The sequence below is a fragment of the Lethenteron reissneri genome, chromosome 17 (genome assembly GCF_015708825.2).
Source record: "Lethenteron reissneri isolate LAM-NWPU_2019-01 chromosome 17, ASM1570882v1, whole genome shotgun sequence".
NCBI lineage: Eukaryota > Metazoa > Chordata > Hyperoartia > Petromyzontiformes > Petromyzontidae > Lethenteron > Lethenteron reissneri.
The window spans coordinates 2,455,468-2,474,790 of record NC_083795.1 but is presented as its reverse complement, the minus strand read 5'-3'; the positions used below and the strand labels follow the sequence as shown (position 1 = coordinate 2,474,790).

The window sequence follows — 19,323 nt, the reverse complement described above, 5'->3', positions numbered from 1 at the left end:
CCCTTCCAGCGTGTCCTACGCACGCCGGGCTACGCTACACGCCGAGCTCTTGCGACGGCGGCTAGCGGAAGACTGGACCCGACCCACCCCGGGGTACGCAGGGTGTCGCAACACTATTGAGTACTGGGCCAGATCGAGAGAGACAAGTGGAGACAGATATGACACTGAGTGGGTGTGTGGAGCGACACAGAGGCATCGATTATTTTGCTGCTATAAATGTCCACGTGATAAGCCACTTGGTTGAGCTATCATTTGCGGACAGTTCGCTTCCGAAAAATAAGTTTTACCTGGTAACATACAAAAAGTTCAGTTTTATTTGTCTATTTTTAAGCGATTTTTACCTTTCCTATACTTTGCACTCCTATCGTGTTTTTGTATTGTTTCTTGTTGTAACGTTCTGACCTGCCCCTACTGGACATCTGTGAAAAAGGGCTTTATAGCTCATCGGAATCTTCCCGTCTAAATAAATGTTCTGATTCTGATGTGTGCAGTCGGAGAAGCAGGGAGCACAACATGGAGATAACGCAAGTGAGAGAAGCAAGAGACACAGCCAGAAAGACGTCGAGTGGGAGAAGTGCATCATCGCTAAGTGTCGCCATGATGCACAGCTGATGCACAAGCACGTCACCCACATGGGAGTGTAAATTGTGGTTTCTAAAAAGTTACAAAGTAGAGTATTATGCCAAATGTATGCTCGAGATAGAATATTCTAGAGACGTGTTGAAAAAGATTAGTTCGTGGGACCCTTAAGCAGGAAAATTTATTTTAAAAATCCACGTACATTTTTGGAACTTACAAATTAGATTTTGTAAAAATTGGAATCTAATGATGTACTGCCACTTGACTAGCCTCTCAGATATCCTTTCAGCAGGTCAAAACACGTCATCCCAAATAGCACTGAACTTAAATGTATTCGGGTCTATAAGAGTGGGTATATCATTGTTTAACTGTATGCATAATGGAAAAGCTAATGAATATTCATGTATACATTAGTGTCAGGTAACATTAATTTTGCCATTGCACTGGAACACAGTTTGTGACTTTATAAACTAATGTTCCTGGCCTCACTTAGCTTGACATCACTCAAATTGAGTGTCTCCCTGCCCACAATAACAAATTAGCAGGCGCTCATCTCCATTGGCAGTCCTCAGTAAGAGGTGGGAACTCCACATTCCTGCGACAATGATAAGCACATTGCTTTTCCCAGAGCATTCATTTACATGCAGGTAGTGTGCTTTGATAACGCCTAGAATATGACTCTGCTGGCAAGGTGGCAGCATTAAAACCCTTGAGCACAGAGTCAAAATTTACTCAGTTGTGAATCGAATTGCAAACTGAAGGCGTTGAGTACAACCCTCTAGGCGGCTCTGCAGCCCCAGCTACTTACAAACAGCTAGTGGCATGACGTGCTGATCCAACAACACTGGCTGACTGGATGCATTGAGAGGATGTGTGGCTGATTGGCCGGGCACTTCGTGATTGCAGGGATTCATCTTCTTGGTTCTAGTGTCAGGTAACATTAATTTTGCCATTGCACTGGAACACAGTTTGTGACTTTATAAACTAATGTTCCTGGCCTCACTTAGCTTGACATCACTCAAATTGAGTGTCTCCCTGCCCACAATAACAAATTAGCAGGCGCTCATCTCCATTGGCAGTCCTCAGTAAGAGGTGGGAACTCCACATTCCTGCGACAATGATAAGCACATTGCTTTTCCCAGAGCATTCATTTACATGCAGGTAGTGTGATTTGATAACGCCTAGAATTTGACTCTGCTGGCAAGGTGGCAGCATTAAAACCCTTGAGCACAGAGTCAAATTTACTCAGTTGTGAATCGAATTGCAAACTGAAAGAGTTGAGTACAACCCTCTAGGCGGCTCTGCAGCCCCAGCTACTTACAAACAGCTAGTGGCATGACCTGCTGATCTGACAACACGGATGTAATGAAACTCTGAGAAATTCCAACAAAACACCATGGACCGCAGCCTGTGGCAAGCACCTGCCTGGCTGACTGGATGCATTGAGAGGATGTGTGGCTGATTGGCCAGGCACTTCGTGACTGCAGGGATTCATCTTCTTGGGTCTTTCGGTAAAGTCAGAACTATTTTATTATGTTGAATTTTTATTATTTTATTATTTCCCTTCTACGTGACTTTACCGAAAGAACCAAGAACACCTTGACTATGTTTTCTCCTGCTTGACATCACAACAGCAATGAAAGTTAAATATAAATTAAAAAGCATTTTTTGGTTTTGTAGAAGCCATTGACACACTCCAGCTGTTGACTGCTAAACCTCAGTATGTGCCCCAGGAGTGCCAAAAATCGAACAGATCATCATTAGCAGCACGCCTGATCGATGCACTTTTGCATGAATGAGTAGGAGCGTCTTGATGGCTAACTATCTAAACCAGGGTTAATGTAGGCGCTAAAGTCTATTGTCAGTTCAGCGTGCAAATGAATAGTCGCATTACTTGCTGTTGATGGGATCTGGCCTTCATATCTATTCATAGGGTGCATTAATAACATAAGCAAATTAAACAGGCAAGTGCTCAAAATTAGCAGACTAGAATCAATAACATGAAAAACAAGCCCTTGATAGGATCAATTCCTAACGTTTAACTCTATTCTTAGGCGAGGCCATGAGGCAGTGAACAGGTTAAACAGCCAAGTATGGTGACATTATTAGAAACAAATAAGTGGCCAATAATGTACCCATCCCCTCCCGTGGTGTTCAAGCAGACAGGAGAGACACATTATGCAGAGATCACATGCGACCTTGAGCCCTTGTAGAACAAAGCTGTGGTGGTAGCTGACGCGCTTGACACATCAGCTCTGACTGTGCAGACATCTACGCTCGTGTGCACATGCCTTGCCATGTGCGCGTGCGAGTGTGCTCGTGAGCGAGAACAACACTTGCCATTACAGTCAAGTGCGCCTGAATAAGGGATCTCAGCCGTTGAAGTAAACAAACGTCCTTGCCACCCGTGAAATCTCACAGAATAATTATATGAATCTATTGTTTTGTTATTTTAATAATAGTGGAATGTTTATAGCTGTAAAATACACCACTACCACCAATTGACTTATTGTTGTAATTTGATAACGGGCGAATGCAGTGGCCAATGGGTGAAGAGATATCAAGACTAATGTAGTGGCCAATGGGTGAAGAGATATCAGACTAATGCAATGGCCAATGGGTGAAGAGATATCAGACTAATGTAGTGGCCAATGGGTGAAGAGATATCAAGACTAATGCAGTGGCCAATAGGTGAAGAGATATCAAGACCAATGTAGTGGCCAATGGGTGAAGAGATATCAAGACTAATGCAGTGGCCAATGGGTGAAGAGATATCAAGACCAATGTAGTGGCCAATGGGTGAAGAGATATCAGATTAATGCAGTGGCCAATAGGTGAAGAGATATCATGACGAATGCAGTGACCAATGGGTGAAGAGATATCAAGACGAATGCAGTGGCCAATGGGTGAAGAGATATCATGACGAATGCAGTGGCCAATGGGTTAAGAGATATCAAGGCGAATGCAGTGGCCAATGGGTGAAGAGACCAATGTCAGTCTCGAAGTATCACGTCTGACAAAACGAATAGGTGCTGGAAATCTTATTACATTATTATCAAAGCACATTGGAGGGGACATTTATAATAAAAAGTGTCCTCGAGGTCAAATTCAGCTTTCAGGTTAAATCTGGAGCATTTGTTCACGAAATGCACTTTCATAACAGTGACGGTGACTCAATTTGAGCTATGGAGGATCAGCTTCAGCACATTGCCATAAGTTTCAGTGAAACGTCATCCCCAGACCAACTCATCCTAATATAAGTGCACCGAGCTGCACTGTAAGATCTGGTTTAAAATCACGTATTCTCTTCTGTGCCTCGGTATTTTGTGATATTGTAGAAAAAAATAAAATGTGGAGTTTGTTCATGAAGATGGGAGGAATTTAATGATGTCAGGTACTTTCAACCCATGTTTATATACTGCCCCTCCCGCCCCAAAAAATGCCAAAATGATATTGATGCTCAAAATAACAGTTACGTTTTTGGTGCCCTGGGAAATTAGCAGATAGTTATTTATCAAAACAAACAGGTAAGGCCCAGTTGCAAGCAGTGATAAATAGAACATGAATCGATTTGCTGCATATACTCTTCATGCTGTGACAAGAGGCAGGTAATGCTGAAACCCCGGGGCTGTTGCAATTCCTCAGGTTCGCCCCCCACCCACACAAATCACAGAGGGGATATAAATATGCCGCATCATTTGTGTGACGCACAATTCCCTCGCAATGCCTTTGACTTATTACAACTTACTATCACCTGCATCGTTGTGGCCTGCAGCCTTTACATTTAAATGGCTGGAACATGACTGTGTTATATACGCGCGCAATGCTCACTGTTGCTTAGGACACAAGCGGAAGGCATCCTGGTCAGTGTCGCGTGCGTACGAATCCAGTGATAAGGTAAACGTACGTACACAGCCTGCATCACTTCTGAAACATTCCTGTTATAAGAAAATACAATTTTCTCTCACTTTATTTGGGTGTGCAGCACGTAGTTATATATATCCCAAAAAAGTCCTTCACAAAATAAATAACTTTAATTTGTTAAAATTGGACCTCTCAGCTTGTGAAAATGTGTGCCGTGAGGAAATAATAAATCATTAAATACTCAACTCAAAAAGTGGTTAGAACAGATACTATAAAAGAGAATAAAAGGGCATTAAATTATGGCCTCACTTCTAAAGGCTGATCTTTAATGAATTGTCATGAAGTGTTACATGTCAATTCATCCTCCTAAGGCTTTCACATGTAGACAATTTTGTATTACCAACTATCCTAAAATATCTCCGATTTCTTTAACTCCTTCAGATGAATGAAAAGAAACTCATCCGTAACCAAAGCAAATTCCACCATTAATTTACAACTCTAAAATATATCATTGGGCCGCAGATAAAATAACACAGCCCCTGCTAAAATTAACCATTGGATGAGGATTAAGGGCAGTGCGTTGTACATCCATCACTGTGCTGTAACAAGCAAAGGAGGGTGCAGTTATTGAGTGCTAGGCGAAGGAGGTCACAAAACAGGAAGATTAATAGAGGTAAGGTGGTATAAAAATGTCACTTAAAATAAAAAAAATATTTACTCTGAAACGCTGAAAAATAGGAACTGTAAATGCACTGTTGGCAATTAACGCAGAAAGCAGTCTTTACTAAATTATGTGTGTTCCTTCTAAAGTTATATATTTACCCATGCCTGTGACAAAGACTCCATTAACACATGAGCAAGGAACTGTTCATTTTTCGTTGATGTTCCTAAGCCAGTTGTGAAAATTCCATATATATAATGTCCTAATTTTAATGAATCTCTAGGGAGGAATGACCGAGTTTGTGTTCCAACCATAATCTTGACTTGTCATCTTCTAATTCTGAGCTGAGCAACATGATGATCTAGGTGTTTATCTTCGAGGCGGAAAGAATGAGTTGGCATAAACAGGGAAGGGATGAGGCCGAAGCCACGGGGAATTGTGGGGCAAGTGGGAGAGAGGTAGCTTTAACAAATAACGGTGAAGTTAGGAGGAGAGGTACGGAGAGACACGATCCCTACCTGTTCCTCAGAGAGCTGGGAAATGTGGTTCACAGCGGCAAATGACTCAATTTTCGGGCTGAAGTGATTGACGATGGCTCTGAAATAGACAAATTGCAAGACACATATTGAGAACTCATTACAATTCAAAATGGCGTAACATACATGCGTGCCTTCGTGTGAACTTTGCACCGTTATGTAAACGTGTGAAATACTCTGCTTTCAAAGCTGCGGCGGCAGCGAGAGGCTACTAAAAAGAACGAAGCGAAAAAGAGAGCGTGTCAATCTTACGCAGAACATCCTGAAGTCTCATCAACATTGCCGTACAATACCCACCACAATGATTCACGCCCACATGATCCCGGGCGGAACGCACGCGAGGTCGACAATGATGCTTGCACGCATGTTAAGGATTTCCATTCAGGGATCGAGTGGCTTTTAAAGCCATTATCCAAGGCCACAAGCTATAGGGACCTTTTCCCTCTTTCCCTACACTCAGTGTCTTGCTAGCACGGAATAATTTCACCGAGATAAGTTGTATTATTGTTCCAGTGTCAACTAATAAACGCTACGTGAACTACAATGATTCAGGCCATGCAGCAGCCTAAATTTGTTTTCCTTGATGGTGAATTTTATCAGTAGCAGAGGGTATTTGGTTTGGCTGTACGTGTAATCGTTGTTACAAAATAAAAAAAATGTACTGTGAAAAGTTTACCTTTGATATGCAGCTTTAATCAATCCTATTTTAAGCTACCGCATAGTTAGATATAAACAGCAAAGTTTTTAACTGGCTCAGTGATTCTTTGCTCATTTCGGCAATGCGATATTGGTCCTCTATTTCGGTGCCTTTGAGACAGTGGTAACAATTCTGCATTTCCACGGATGATGGCTCTCGGGTGTCCCACAAAGTACAACTCAATTTAACAACCCCCGGGATCTGAGCTAGCAGTCCTCTGACTGCGCGTCAAGTGCTCCAACCACATTACCACCCAGCTGGATACGCTGGCTCACTAGCTAATAATAATGGACTATTGCAGCGTTTCATCATGAATGCCTATCTCTACGTACTGAAAAGTAATTCACTGTCTCTGGAGATCAGGGAACAAATCACGACCCTTACCTCAGAGTACCGCATGATTTGTTGGTAGTACTGGAGAATAGAACTGAGATTACTTAGCTCAGAGAATAGGCCTCTTCAGATTGAACTGAATTGGTTTTCGAGCTCTGCCTTTTTTTACAAAGACATTTTCAAGGAAAAAAAGTATCTTCTTTGGAGATATGTTGTTTTGACCCAAAACTTTTTTTTCATACATGTGGATTTGGGAAGGATGGCATGGGTGTAAGAGCAATTTAAATTCAGCTCAATGAGTTCCAATTCCAGGTCATTCAGTGCCGAGACATTCGTTACGTTACGGTTGCAGTGCACTTGCAAGTAGCTGTATATTGTGCAATACCAGTGACAAATGGAAATCTTTAACCTGGTTAAGACCTCCCAGAGATCAACTCGGTTTAAAATTAGTACCTAATGTGATTGGTCAAAACATCGGTACCAAGGGGCACAAAAGGAGGCTAGGCATGATGCTGATTGTACCACTGCAAGATGTGTTACACCAGCCCAAATAAGTGACCACTAATGGCACTTGCCCCACCAGTGTATAGGACAGTACAGGGGGGGAAAAATCCCTAAAAAATGTGAGTATCTACACACACACACTCATAAAAAAAACTGGAACAAAGGAAAACCACGCCGACATGTGATCTGTGAGAGGTTCAGAGAGATGACAGAGAAGACATTTCCTTTCAAACAATGTGAACATTCACCTGATGTTCACCAGGGCTTGTATTACTTTGCTGGCTGGTTCTTTCCATTGCCCATTGTTTGTAGAGTGCCTCAACACTGAGAACACAAACAACACGCACAACCCATTGCAATGAACCATCAAGGTACAATCTGTGCAATATTGCTTTATACTTATTGTTATGCAGTTGTATATATATGTATATGTTTATACAGGATCACGCACACTCCAGCCTGCAGGCCCTATCTTGTCAAGTGGTATCGCTGTTTACCTTGTATTATATCAATTGCCTAAAAGTTTACAAATACATGATGGATTAATTTTACATTGAAGGCACTTTGTAAAACTATACGGTATACAACTACGAATAAGTATACTTAAGTATTAACCATATTTGCAGCATACATAAATATTAACAGTACTATTTATACCAATATGAGTATGTGATGCATCTATGAAATAACTATATTTCATTTATATTCAAGGATATATTGATAAGGATATAATTTTACAGTAACTCATGAAGCTATCGAGGAAGACTGCATGTAATAATTAAATAAAGCTAATAACGTGATCATAATTTTAAGTCCACCGTCTTATGGACCTTCCTGGTGAATATTTTACAGCGTTTACTCCACCAAACGCTGCTACTTAACATATGTCTGCATGCTGTACTAAAAGCAGGAATTTAATTAGAGCAATTCTGTTCATCGTTTGCCATGTTAACAAGTTGGCATATGCAGCGATGGGCGCCTGCCATGTGAATGTGGAATATCCACCAAAGGTTCACAGGTTGACGACTGCCGGTGAAGAGGAGCTGCACTTTTCACGTTGTTCAAGAAGGAGGACTCATCGACTCCATTCACACAACAATAGAACATAGCTCACCATGTGAGAATAACCCACACGTTCGGAACACAAAGAAATATGTGGAAGTTCGTATACCCTTGATGTAAGCTGTTACAATTAATCTAAATAATAACTTTTCCCAGAAAACTATTTTTTTTATCCAAAAATAACAAAACATAATGGTACATTTAATGGCCAGACAAATTTTGCATTTGTAAATGTAAAGAAGAACAAAATATTTCAAAGCACAAAGGCTTCTATTGATTTATTTTAAGCGTGCAAAGAAATAACATTGTGTGTGTGTGCAGACACTAATAAGTAAATACTGCACCGGAAATAATAAAGTAAAAAAAATCTGAACAGCAGCCAAATACGTGTGACATTGGGCTTGGGAGTTACAGGTTCCTAGGCAGCTGTTTCACTGCTTGGTCTCACACATGAACCCTGCTTTTTAATGAGCACCTCAGGCAGCGCTATAATAAGCCCGACGCAAGCAGGGCACATCACATGCACCACGGTGTGAGGTGGTGGGGGAGATTTAAAACCTAAATAAATAAATTAATCCACACTACTTTTAACACTCTGCCCATCCGAACCAAAATCCTAGCACCAGACTATGGCCCGTGTGTTATTACACATACGGTGCAGAGATGACCTCGAGATCATACGGTAAAATAATTGCGTTCAAGGACCGAGTGATTCAAGAGGCAGGTAGCCAGTGCTGTATATACGTACACACACACACACACGCGCGTAAGAAAATAACCATCCTGATTCGGCAGATTAACTGCTATTAGTGAGCACCTAATAGGGTCAGCACAGCACTCACAGGTGATATGGCCGTGCCGTGCTGAGTTTCATGTCTCCCCAATGCTGATGTTTAAGTAATACAACTGATCATTTATGATTAAAGTTGATCAATGAGCAGACTAGGGCATAAAATATTACCCATGGCCAGAAATGGCTCTCATGTCACTTTGATTTTGGTGCAATGCATAGACCAATTCAACTATCCCTCACCACACAAAACAAAAATCGACCATAAAGCTCTAACAGACTGTTGGGGCAAGTGCTGTTAACGAGCACCTATGACATACTTGGACTTTGTGAAAAGTGTCCTACGAGTCAATAATCCACGCGAAGAGCTGGTATGGCTAACACCATGCCTCGGTCTCCCCCAATGATGATGTTCACACACCACACCAGGTACTCATTCTAAGGCAGAGTCAACAAAGGAAAGACCTAGGATGGGTTCAGAAATCCATCAATGATATTATCTGTGAGATGTCACACACAGATGCGCACACATAAAGATACAGACGTGCACCCAATGCCGACTTGAGCATCGTGGACTAACGAAGCATGCTAAATAATACAACTGAGCTTTAGTATGTACGTTAAACCAAATTTTGCTAGGTGCTCTCCGACACCCTGCGGCTCAAATACAATTGAATCCCCTCTCTGTGCTGGGCACCCAGAAACGTGTATATAATTCACATGGTAATTTTACATAAACAACTTACGTTAAAGTCTAAGTTGTGTTTTGCGATCTCTGCGAGCACGGGCCGGTGCCATCCCATCTGCGTGCAGCTACTCAGCATACAATTGTGCCACGATCAGGATTGGCTTGCAAAAGGAATGAGTGCAGATCGTACCCATGGAGTAGAGGTTGTCGAAGACCTGGTGCATGCGGATGATCTCGTAGTAGAGCTCGTCGTAGCTGCCAGGGGTCGGCAGGAAGGTGTCCCCGAACGTGATGAACATGTTGAACAGGTTCACCACCTGGGCATACAAAAACAACAAAAAACATCCTCCGTGTACCCAATAGGCTGTTGGGGACAATTATGTTAGGGAGCACCTATTTAGGCACACGAGGAAGTGCTGTGGACAGTACCATGCCAGGATGACGCTGTTTTCCCCCCAGTGGTGATATTTGGTAATTTCAGGCTAAGTAAACCTCGCGGAGGCCCAGGACAGATTCAGACGTTCAGAATGATGTTCACTGTGACTAGGAATCGAACTCGGGTGGCCAAATTCATAGCGCAGTGCGATATCCACTAAGCCACCGCTCCCATACGTGCACACGCACATCCGCATGAGAAAGCAATGGACTGATAATGTTCCCACTTTATAGGTACAGCATAAACCAAAGGACTTTGTTTAGAGCATTTCCCCAAGTAAAATAATAGTGGATCATATTCAATAACTTCAATGAACGATGAAGGGTCGGATTCCTGTGTCGACGGAACCAGAGCCCACCAATTAAGGGAAAATAGTAACATTCGTAGGCAGCTGCTGAAATTTAATGGGGCTAATTCTTTCAAATTGGGATGGACCACAAACAATTCCATTTTATAGCAGCCAGCTCTGACATCACAGTACAAAGATGCTGCACCTGGTTTGTGGGTAAGAAATGTTGTTCTGGGCACAAATGTTGTCACACCAGGTGCTGTCCGAAGCACATGCACCCCCCCCCAATCCCCATGCCAATTTAGTGCATAAAATGTCAAAGTTAATGTAACACGGCACTCTGCACAATGCAACTCTATAACTGTGTTTACCAGGATGCAATTAAAACATAATAAGCATCCCCCCCCCCAAGATGGAAGATCCCCAATACTTGAATTAAATCTCATCTGGAAGGAATTCAAAGCAATCAAAAACTAAGTGCTTGCAAAAAATCTTTGCAGTTGGGTATACCCTAACCTGGCATTGTTTCAAAGCAATAAATACCTAATCGCATTCAAATAGAACTGCCATTCACTCAGCACTAGTGATGGCTCAATGCCATCTCTCTCTCTCTCTTCTTCATATCGAGTCCATTTTTCCACTACCATCAACAACAACAATCGCCATACCGCCACTAAGTGGCGGTAACGTCACCACGGCGCTTGTGCCAGGCTATGTGCACGTTAAGGCCACGTGAAGTGTCGAACGCCCGCTGGGAGGAGGTCACGGGACAGACCCAGGTGCCATGGGTCGACTGACTGAGATGACTGGTCGATGTGCCACCTGTACCCCCTATTGTGCCACCATCTCTACCAGCAGCAGCTATAGCACCCATCCCTAGTCTCATCAAAGGACATTGGAAAAACTAAAAGGCTAACACAGTATTAAAATCGCTCTCATCATATTCAGCCATGGCCAATCCACGACTGAATTAAGGTCTCTCTCCAAGCCACCGCCACCTTTCATGGTCCTGTAATGAAATCCGCCCAGCTCACGGGCGGATTTCATTACTCCATCTCCCCACTGGACATCCTTTTCGGTGCGTTCCCCGCCTTGGCTGCCACGTAATCATAAATTTTGACCACCTGCCTCAAATCGCTTCTTGTGATGTGTCCTGCCTAACGGCCAGAATGTTGTCTTTAAACCTGCGTGGTTCTCTAATCCACCTGTTCCTCTTCCTGTCTCTTAACGTCATACCAAGAATATATCTCGCCGTGCCTATACTAAACTAAGACACAGCATATATATTATCAGATTTAATTTTTACAACATTTTTTATGAAAGAGTGCATCGACAATTTGAGTGTAGACCTGTCCTTAATGGAAATTACACAATTCCATGGCAAAAGGGGCCAGTTTCACAAGCATGGCATTCCGTCGCATGCTGTCACTCAAGAGTGGCTTCTTTCCCACAACATACGGAGATATGAAGCAACTGCTCCAAGTTTCACAATGCATTTACAGGACAATGCGGATGATGACTGACAGCATCTTTATTAATGCGTCCACACTTCAACGTTGATTAGGATAGCCGACAACGTGAGCACTAGATGATGTGAAAGTCTAATTCATTTATTAAGAAAAGCTCACTCTGGGGCCTGACATGTGCCCATTGAGATTGCAGTGAATTTAGAGCATCCTGTTTCTTGATTTGTGCCTCGCTAAATCTGACACTCTGCAATGCACGTGTGACTTTCAAAAACTATTCAAATGTACTGTGATTTCAAGATTGTAACTAAAATAACAAGATAAAATTCCAATGCCAGACTTCCCACCCACACCTGTAATTGAGACCACACCCCCCCAATATCCCATCCCTTATACTCGCTCGAAACCCAATCCCATACACTTGCTCTGAACCCCATCTTGGATCAATTCCAAGATGTACTCGCCATCATCGAAGTCCTTCATGCACTCGGCCCTGCCTACCTCTCCCCTCTCGATTCACTCTCGTCCGCTCTCTTCTCACTCTACTCCCCTCCACGTGCTCTCCTACCTCTCCGCTCTCAACTCACGTTCCTCCCCTCCACGTACTCTCCACTCCAGCAGTAAACCCTTTCTGTCGAAGCGCCAAGTCGATGCCTCGCTCATTGGGAAGTTGATCATTTCCTGTGCTGCCCCATTATATAGATTCCTTGCTTTTGTTGAGGTCCAGGTTCAAGATCTTCCCTTTTTTTTTTGCTCCGAGTATACCGGAGTGGTGGCGTGGTGAAGCGCAGTGGTTGGTGCTCTGTACTATGAACCCAGCAATCTGCATTCTATTTTAGGCCATGGCTGACATCAACAGTGGCCAGCGTGGTGAAATACATTCATAAATGGATTTTTAAAAATGGCTGAAAATATCATAAATTAAATTACTAACTTCCTCTTTCTGAGAATAGGTTTTCCCCTTTTGTCTGGCAACAAAACAGGTGTTAAGATGTTAAAACACCAAACCGAAACCTTTTCTGTTTAGAAAATAAACATGCCCATTGTTTATGTGGTTATATTTATACGCTACACGAGCAGCTGCCATAGAAAACATAAATGTGTTATATTAATACATTAATTGTAAAAACTACCACCAGAATTGTACCCTTGGTGTAAACTCGTCCTACTTGAGTCAATAAGTGAGCAAATGCATGCATATAGTTCAACTTTAAATAGCATTTCTGGGACTAATTGGGCTACGGCGTAGAGACAATGCGCTGAAAACACTTTATTGCCATCGGCATTATTAAATATTGATCTACAAATTAAATAAACACATCACGGCCTAAAATTTCCAGCAATGGTCCTTCATCGCAGCGAAGAAAGGCGGTTGAACAAAGGCCATTGTCAGAAACATCGGTTCACTCATTTTCAGTCAAACAACAGGATTTGTGAATCATGATGGCGGTTAAGTATTGTCAGCCTAAGCATCAGTAATGTCCTCATGTAAACTCAAGCCCGAAGTGGCCTTAAACATTTGCATCGCATTTTCAAAAAATTACATTTCAGTGCTCCAAGAGGAATGCGTGATTGCAAGTCTGTTTACTCTTTTATCAAAATCTCGGGAAGCAAAGTTGCTGATGAATCCATAAACTGTTTAAAGATTATGATGCTAGTTTCCATTGTCATGGACAGGGCACAATGTTTCCAGCTGGTACATGTCAGCATACTTGCCCAATGAAGTGCCAGATTCCCACGCAACACTCCTCGGTCTCCCTCAACACGCACCTCCGATTAGTAGCACAGTTGGCGACGTACGGTGCGAAAGAAGTTCAACACATACAGACATGAATGTGGCTTTGCACAGGAAGGGAAGCAGCAGGGGAGGTTTGGACAAGGTACGCTACCTGCAGGGCGAGTGGGAAGATGTTGTGCTTGCTCAACAGCGCCGTCTCGTTGGACAGAAGGAACTTGAGCAGGCTGATCAGCGCTGTCCCAGAAACAAAAACGCACGGACACAGCACCGAGCATTACAACATAAACATGCACATCACTCAATTCAGCAAGGGGGGTCAATTACAAAGGACATACTTCACTTGGCTATAATATTAAATTCATCCATTGAGCAAAATATAATTATATCGTTGTATGGTCCTTCCTGACATCTTGGGAAGCTTTTGACTAAGCAGACGCATCAAACGTAAACCTCGCGCGTGCACACGCGCACGTTTCCGTGGCATACCAACATTTTGGCCCACCAAGTGTCATGTGTAAATTAGCTGACAGCGGTTGCAATCAATGGGCAAATGGAATGTTTTGCACATCCTGAGTGTTTTGAATTTACCCCATGTCTCCTTTGAAAAAATATGTTGCCCTCTCGACATGTTTACAAAACGTAAGCATGCCATGCATACATTCATTAAAGTGGCATGGATTTTCACATTGCATGGAAAAAGTCAAAATGGGAGCAGTGTTTATGGTTTATCAGGGGCTTGTGTACATGTTGTCTGAAAACGTTCATAGTGACTACAACTCAACGACCGATTCAACCGTGCGTGTTCAGATGCAAGGCTACCACCAGTACAGATTTGCCGAAGGGCAATATCACATTTCAAATGATCTCCCCCACTGTGCACTATACATGATGTATGTGTGCTTGGTTCATTTATTGCAAGTTTGTGAATATGTGTGTGTGTATGGGGGTGCGTACCAGTTACCCTGGTCTATTAACCGATGACACTTGGGGAAAATTGCATGATCTTCTGCGAGTGAGTATAAAAAAAATGATTATTACTAATATATATTGTGTAAGTTAATATTTATGCACACGTGAAACATAAGTGGCTGTATATGTCAAAACAAATGTAGCTTATGGCTATCTGGTGCAGTGCTAGCTTCAAGTAGCATTGTAATGTCTTTCGGTTTCAAATCGATCACAGGAAATGCATTCGGACTACCAATACGGGGTTCACTCTGTCGAACGCTCTTACATCAGAAGCTACATCAACACTGGTGTCTGGGAGCCATGTCGACATAAGGGAGGGGGGGGGGCTTTTTTATCTATATTGGGCAGTCAAATTTGCAATTAGAAAAATGTCACATACCGAATTGCCAATCAATTCCCATCAATGTTGACATTACAAAAATCTTAGTTTTGTCACAACTGGGAAATGATGAGATTTTCACGATCGATACTTAATTGCAGCAATTTCCCCACATGGTACAAAGGGGTTATTTATTACAAACAAAGCAATATAATGATGCCTACAAACTCAAACGTCTGCTAAATAAATTTATTGCATAAAAACACATCGCAAAATAGATGAAGGTACTCGATGTGCGAAAGTCACTCTTCCTTGGTTGTTGGCGCAGAGAATCAGCCATCCTGTGACACCACATGGAAGTCAGCTGTATGAAGCAGTACAGCAAATAGGTTCTGAGTCATTCTGTGTGGAATTTGAGGGTCATTCCATTTTACGATCGCTTTGAGATCCTGGATGAAAAGCACTATATAAATGTAATTATTACGGGTGACTTTTATCCAGGCTTTCCAATTCTTTCCCACATTTTAAATCGATCTACAACAAATCATTGCTGGGTATCCCAAGCATCTTGTGAATCGCTTTTCTAAAAAAGTCAGAAACACATTCCTGCAGAGGGAGCTGGTAGGAACGTTGGGTTGCTCGGTCAATGGCCAGGGTCAACGGCGGCGTGGTGTATTCCGCAAATATGCCCGACTGTGAGGGCGGGCACAAGCCGGAGTAGAGTAGGTTAAACGTTGAGTTTTATAAGGGCACCACGAGGTGACCAGCCCCTCCTCACCCAGCCCCATCCCTCCCTCCCACCCCCCACCCAGCCCCTCCCTCCCCACCCAGCCCCTCCCTCCCCACCCAGCCCCTCCCCACCCTCCCCACCCAGCCCCTCCCCACCCTTCCCTCTCCACCCAGCCCCACCGCTCCCATTTTTGGATGCACGACGGACGGACGGACACAATAATCCCCTGTGGGCTGGTGTAACCAGGAGGTTCCTACCAGTATCAGAATATTTATTAACAGTGGAGGAATCCCATGAGCTATGAAGCTTTTTTTCGGCGGATGATCAAAGCCAGCGTTGTTTCCTTGCTCACACGAAAACTGGGGTGGCCGCACGTCACTGAGCGTGGCCCTGAGCAAACGGTGAAAATTCCCAATTTTCAAGGCCAGATGAAAATCTCTTCACAGTACAACCACTGTCAACAATGCCATGAAATGGTCCTAATTCTATTGACCCTGAAGGGAAGATCGGTTGATTGAACCCCGAATCAAACTTTAAAATTGCCACTGCTCCAAATATGACCCAGGCCATATTTAATTGTTTCCACATTTGAACCTTATGGCGGGACCCTGGGGTCCCGAATAAACGGAAGTCAAAATCATAATTAATTTACTTTTGGCGACTCCGTCCCACCTCGCACATAAACGCTGCGACCCACCAGAAATCAATCCTCTCGTTCTTCACCAAGCACCTGTCGTTGCCAAAATTGACGTAGTCATAAATAAAACTTTTAAACTTTGATTAGCGCATCGCGTAGAGCTCGTCGAGAGGAATAGATTGCCGTATCGTTCACCTTCAACAGACATAAAATTACGTCGCAACGCAGTTTATGCGAGAGCCAGGGGCTTATGGGACCCGGGGTTCCGCCATAAGGTTCATTTGCAGTTGTGCACGGGAAAAAGCACACACGCTTGCATAAGTATACAAGAACACAAGCGCGCTCTCATAGAGTGGAAGCGCTTTCCTCCGAATCCCTGCGAAGTCAGCAGAACTATGCACTTTTAAATCTCGATTGAAAACTAATTTTCTTTAGAACTGCTTTTAGTGTTCAGTGTGTCATCCTTCCCCGCACACCTCCGACTAGCACGGTTGGCTACGTACGGTGCGAAAGAAGTTCCACATGCACAGAGTCACTGACCATCAAGGCAAGAATTTGGCTGAAACTCACCGGCCCAGAACTCCTGCCAGGTGTAATGCAGACGAACGCGACACTTCTTCTGATAGCAGATGAGCTTGTGCGAGATTGAAACGCAGCGCCTAAGGGAGGGGGGGGGGGAATTGGCGTGTTAGAGCGATGTCAGAAACTGGCAGGGTGCAGCAGATTGCCAGCACCACTGAGCACATGTGAGCTGACTTTACGACAAATGTCACGCAAAATGGAAGTGTATTACCGCTTAAATTCCTGTGCTCTATTACAATACATCATCACCCACCGAGTCAGGGAATGCTGTGCTCTGTAAGAGTGTAATGTCACGTTTGAATCCATCGCAGATTAATTTTACTGAGAAACATTTACTTTAGATACAACTCATCCAGTGAAATACTCTAAACGCATGCTGATTCGAAATGTGGAGATAAAAACTGGAGGACCGATCTCCTGCATACCAGGCGATGTAGTTAACATCTCGCCATCGTGGTACCCCGATACAAAAGTGGCAATGACTATGACAATGCAAAAACTGCCACAGAGGACAAACACACTGGCAACTTACGTGTAGAGATCCATCGGGAATTCTTTCATCATGTGCGTTACTATGAACTCCACCATCAGGTCTAAAGAGAAACGTAAAAACAATTACCGACTGCAGAGAATCTCAGCGCCATGCCAAGACCGAGTGACAAGATGCTGCAGGCACTGCGGCAATAGGATAAATTATCAAATGAAGGATTTGTTTTTCCCCAAAGGAGGGTGACAGTACTATAACCACGTCAAATGTAAATAAATGTAATCAGCTACATTTGGTCCTCCTCTGTTAGGATAGATGACAAAACGTGCCTATAGCATGTCAAGTATCTGTTTTGCGGAATAACAAGCAACAGCGTCACCATCAGAACAACAATTACATTACAGTAAAACCCTGGATTGCGAGCATAATTCGTTCCAGAAACGTGTTTGTAATCCAAAGCACTCAAATATCAAAGCACTCGTATGTCAGTTGTGATCACGTGACGCTCGGCAGACAAAGCGTATACACGTACTACTCGTATTGCAAAACCTCGCTCGTTCATCAAAGTAATATTGATTTAAAATTTTGCTCGTCTTGCAAAACACTCGCAGACCAAGTTACTCGCAATCCAAGGTTTTACTGTATCTGCTTCTTGGCTGTGAATCTCAAAAGGGAATAGGTGCAGTCTGCATGCGGATGTTCCAAACATCACATCCAAGCTAGGCAAATGTTGCATTAATTACTGTGCTGAAACCCCACTCTTTCCCAACAGTCCATGGTATTTAAATAAATCTCACGCTTCAATTTGTTTTTCAACAAGGCACAACATAAAAGATTGGGTAACGAGTCTATAGATTTTGCTGGAAAGCAATTCTTATCAGTCTTTGCACGTCCCAGAAGACTATCATCATGACCTTTGTGACACAAGTCTGTGACGTGACACGTTTCTTTAATCGAGAACCCTCGTGTTTCGATTCACTGCTCGGGCTCATAACGGCAGACCCAAATACCATCGCCGTTGATGATGCGAGATTAAAGTGCATTTGCTTGGCGTGAGCTGCAGGCCAACAATGCACGAAAGACATGAAAACCTGTTTGCTTCAAGGTTTTCTCTTAACATTTTTTGCACTCGCTTGTACTTACAAGAGGATAAAAAAAAAAAACTTTAAAAAAATTAGCTCGCCACTATATGCAGTTGTGCAAGGGCGCCAACATATATGCATGTGCAACGTGTTTGCTATCCAGCGGCAAACATGAATATTTCACGCGGGTACTCGGAGCATTCCCCATTCACGACACAATCTTACCAAAAAATATCGCACATATCCTGTCGCTTGCAGAATTAAGTATCTTGACTTACTGAGAAGCCATCACACACTTTGTTCACGAAGCACTACCCATTGACAGATATACATCATGCAATTTACACAAACACTCAGACATCTGCAAACACACACACTCCACTGAAGACGCTGCAGGATAAGATACTTTATGCCAATGTTAATATTACACTCTAAACATCCACACATTTTAATGAGAACCAATTTTGACATTACTGTCCCCATTCTGTCATTGCTGCTGTTATTGACCATTAACTAAACGAGAGAATGCTTTCCACCTATTTTACCTGAATCATTGTCTGTATGCTTCTGGAACATCATAATCTCATCGACAATTTGGACTCGGCAGTCACGAAAGCTTCAAATCAAGATAGTTGACAGAGAGCGCATCCCGCTCATTAACCTAAACCATCCCAGTAAGTATTCTCACAGGAAAGAAGGGTTTAAAACGAATTAAAAGGACAAACAGTTGGTGAACTTGCTGCTTGCATAACACCAGCGTCAATGCATGCCTTGTGGCCGTGGAATGAATGTAATTTTGAAACTTGTAATATATATCAATTGGCACCTGCTAGTGTACATCGTGCATCACGTGAAGCGGTCGCATGCCTTACGG

General features: G+C 43.0%; 1 protein-coding gene across 2 annotated transcripts in view; it reads right to left on the bottom strand.

The window, feature by feature from the left end:
- Positions 1–19,323, bottom strand: part of ARMH3 (armadillo like helical domain containing 3) — a 94,341-nt gene that overhangs the window by 20,523 nt on the left and 54,495 nt on the right. For both annotated transcript variants that reach the window (XM_061552835.1, XM_061552836.1), the window contains exons 19-24: positions 17,413–17,473; positions 16,869–16,957; positions 13,795–13,877; positions 9,905–10,031; positions 7,423–7,498; positions 5,623–5,701 (exon numbers count right to left, since the gene is read on the bottom strand). In XM_061552835.1, the coding sequence (XP_061408819.1) occupies positions 5,623–5,701; positions 7,423–7,498; positions 9,905–10,031; positions 13,795–13,877; positions 16,869–16,957; positions 17,413–17,473 (515 nt within the window). The remainder of the gene's footprint in view (positions 1–5,622; positions 5,702–7,422; positions 7,499–9,904; positions 10,032–13,794; positions 13,878–16,868; positions 16,958–17,412; positions 17,474–19,323) is intronic.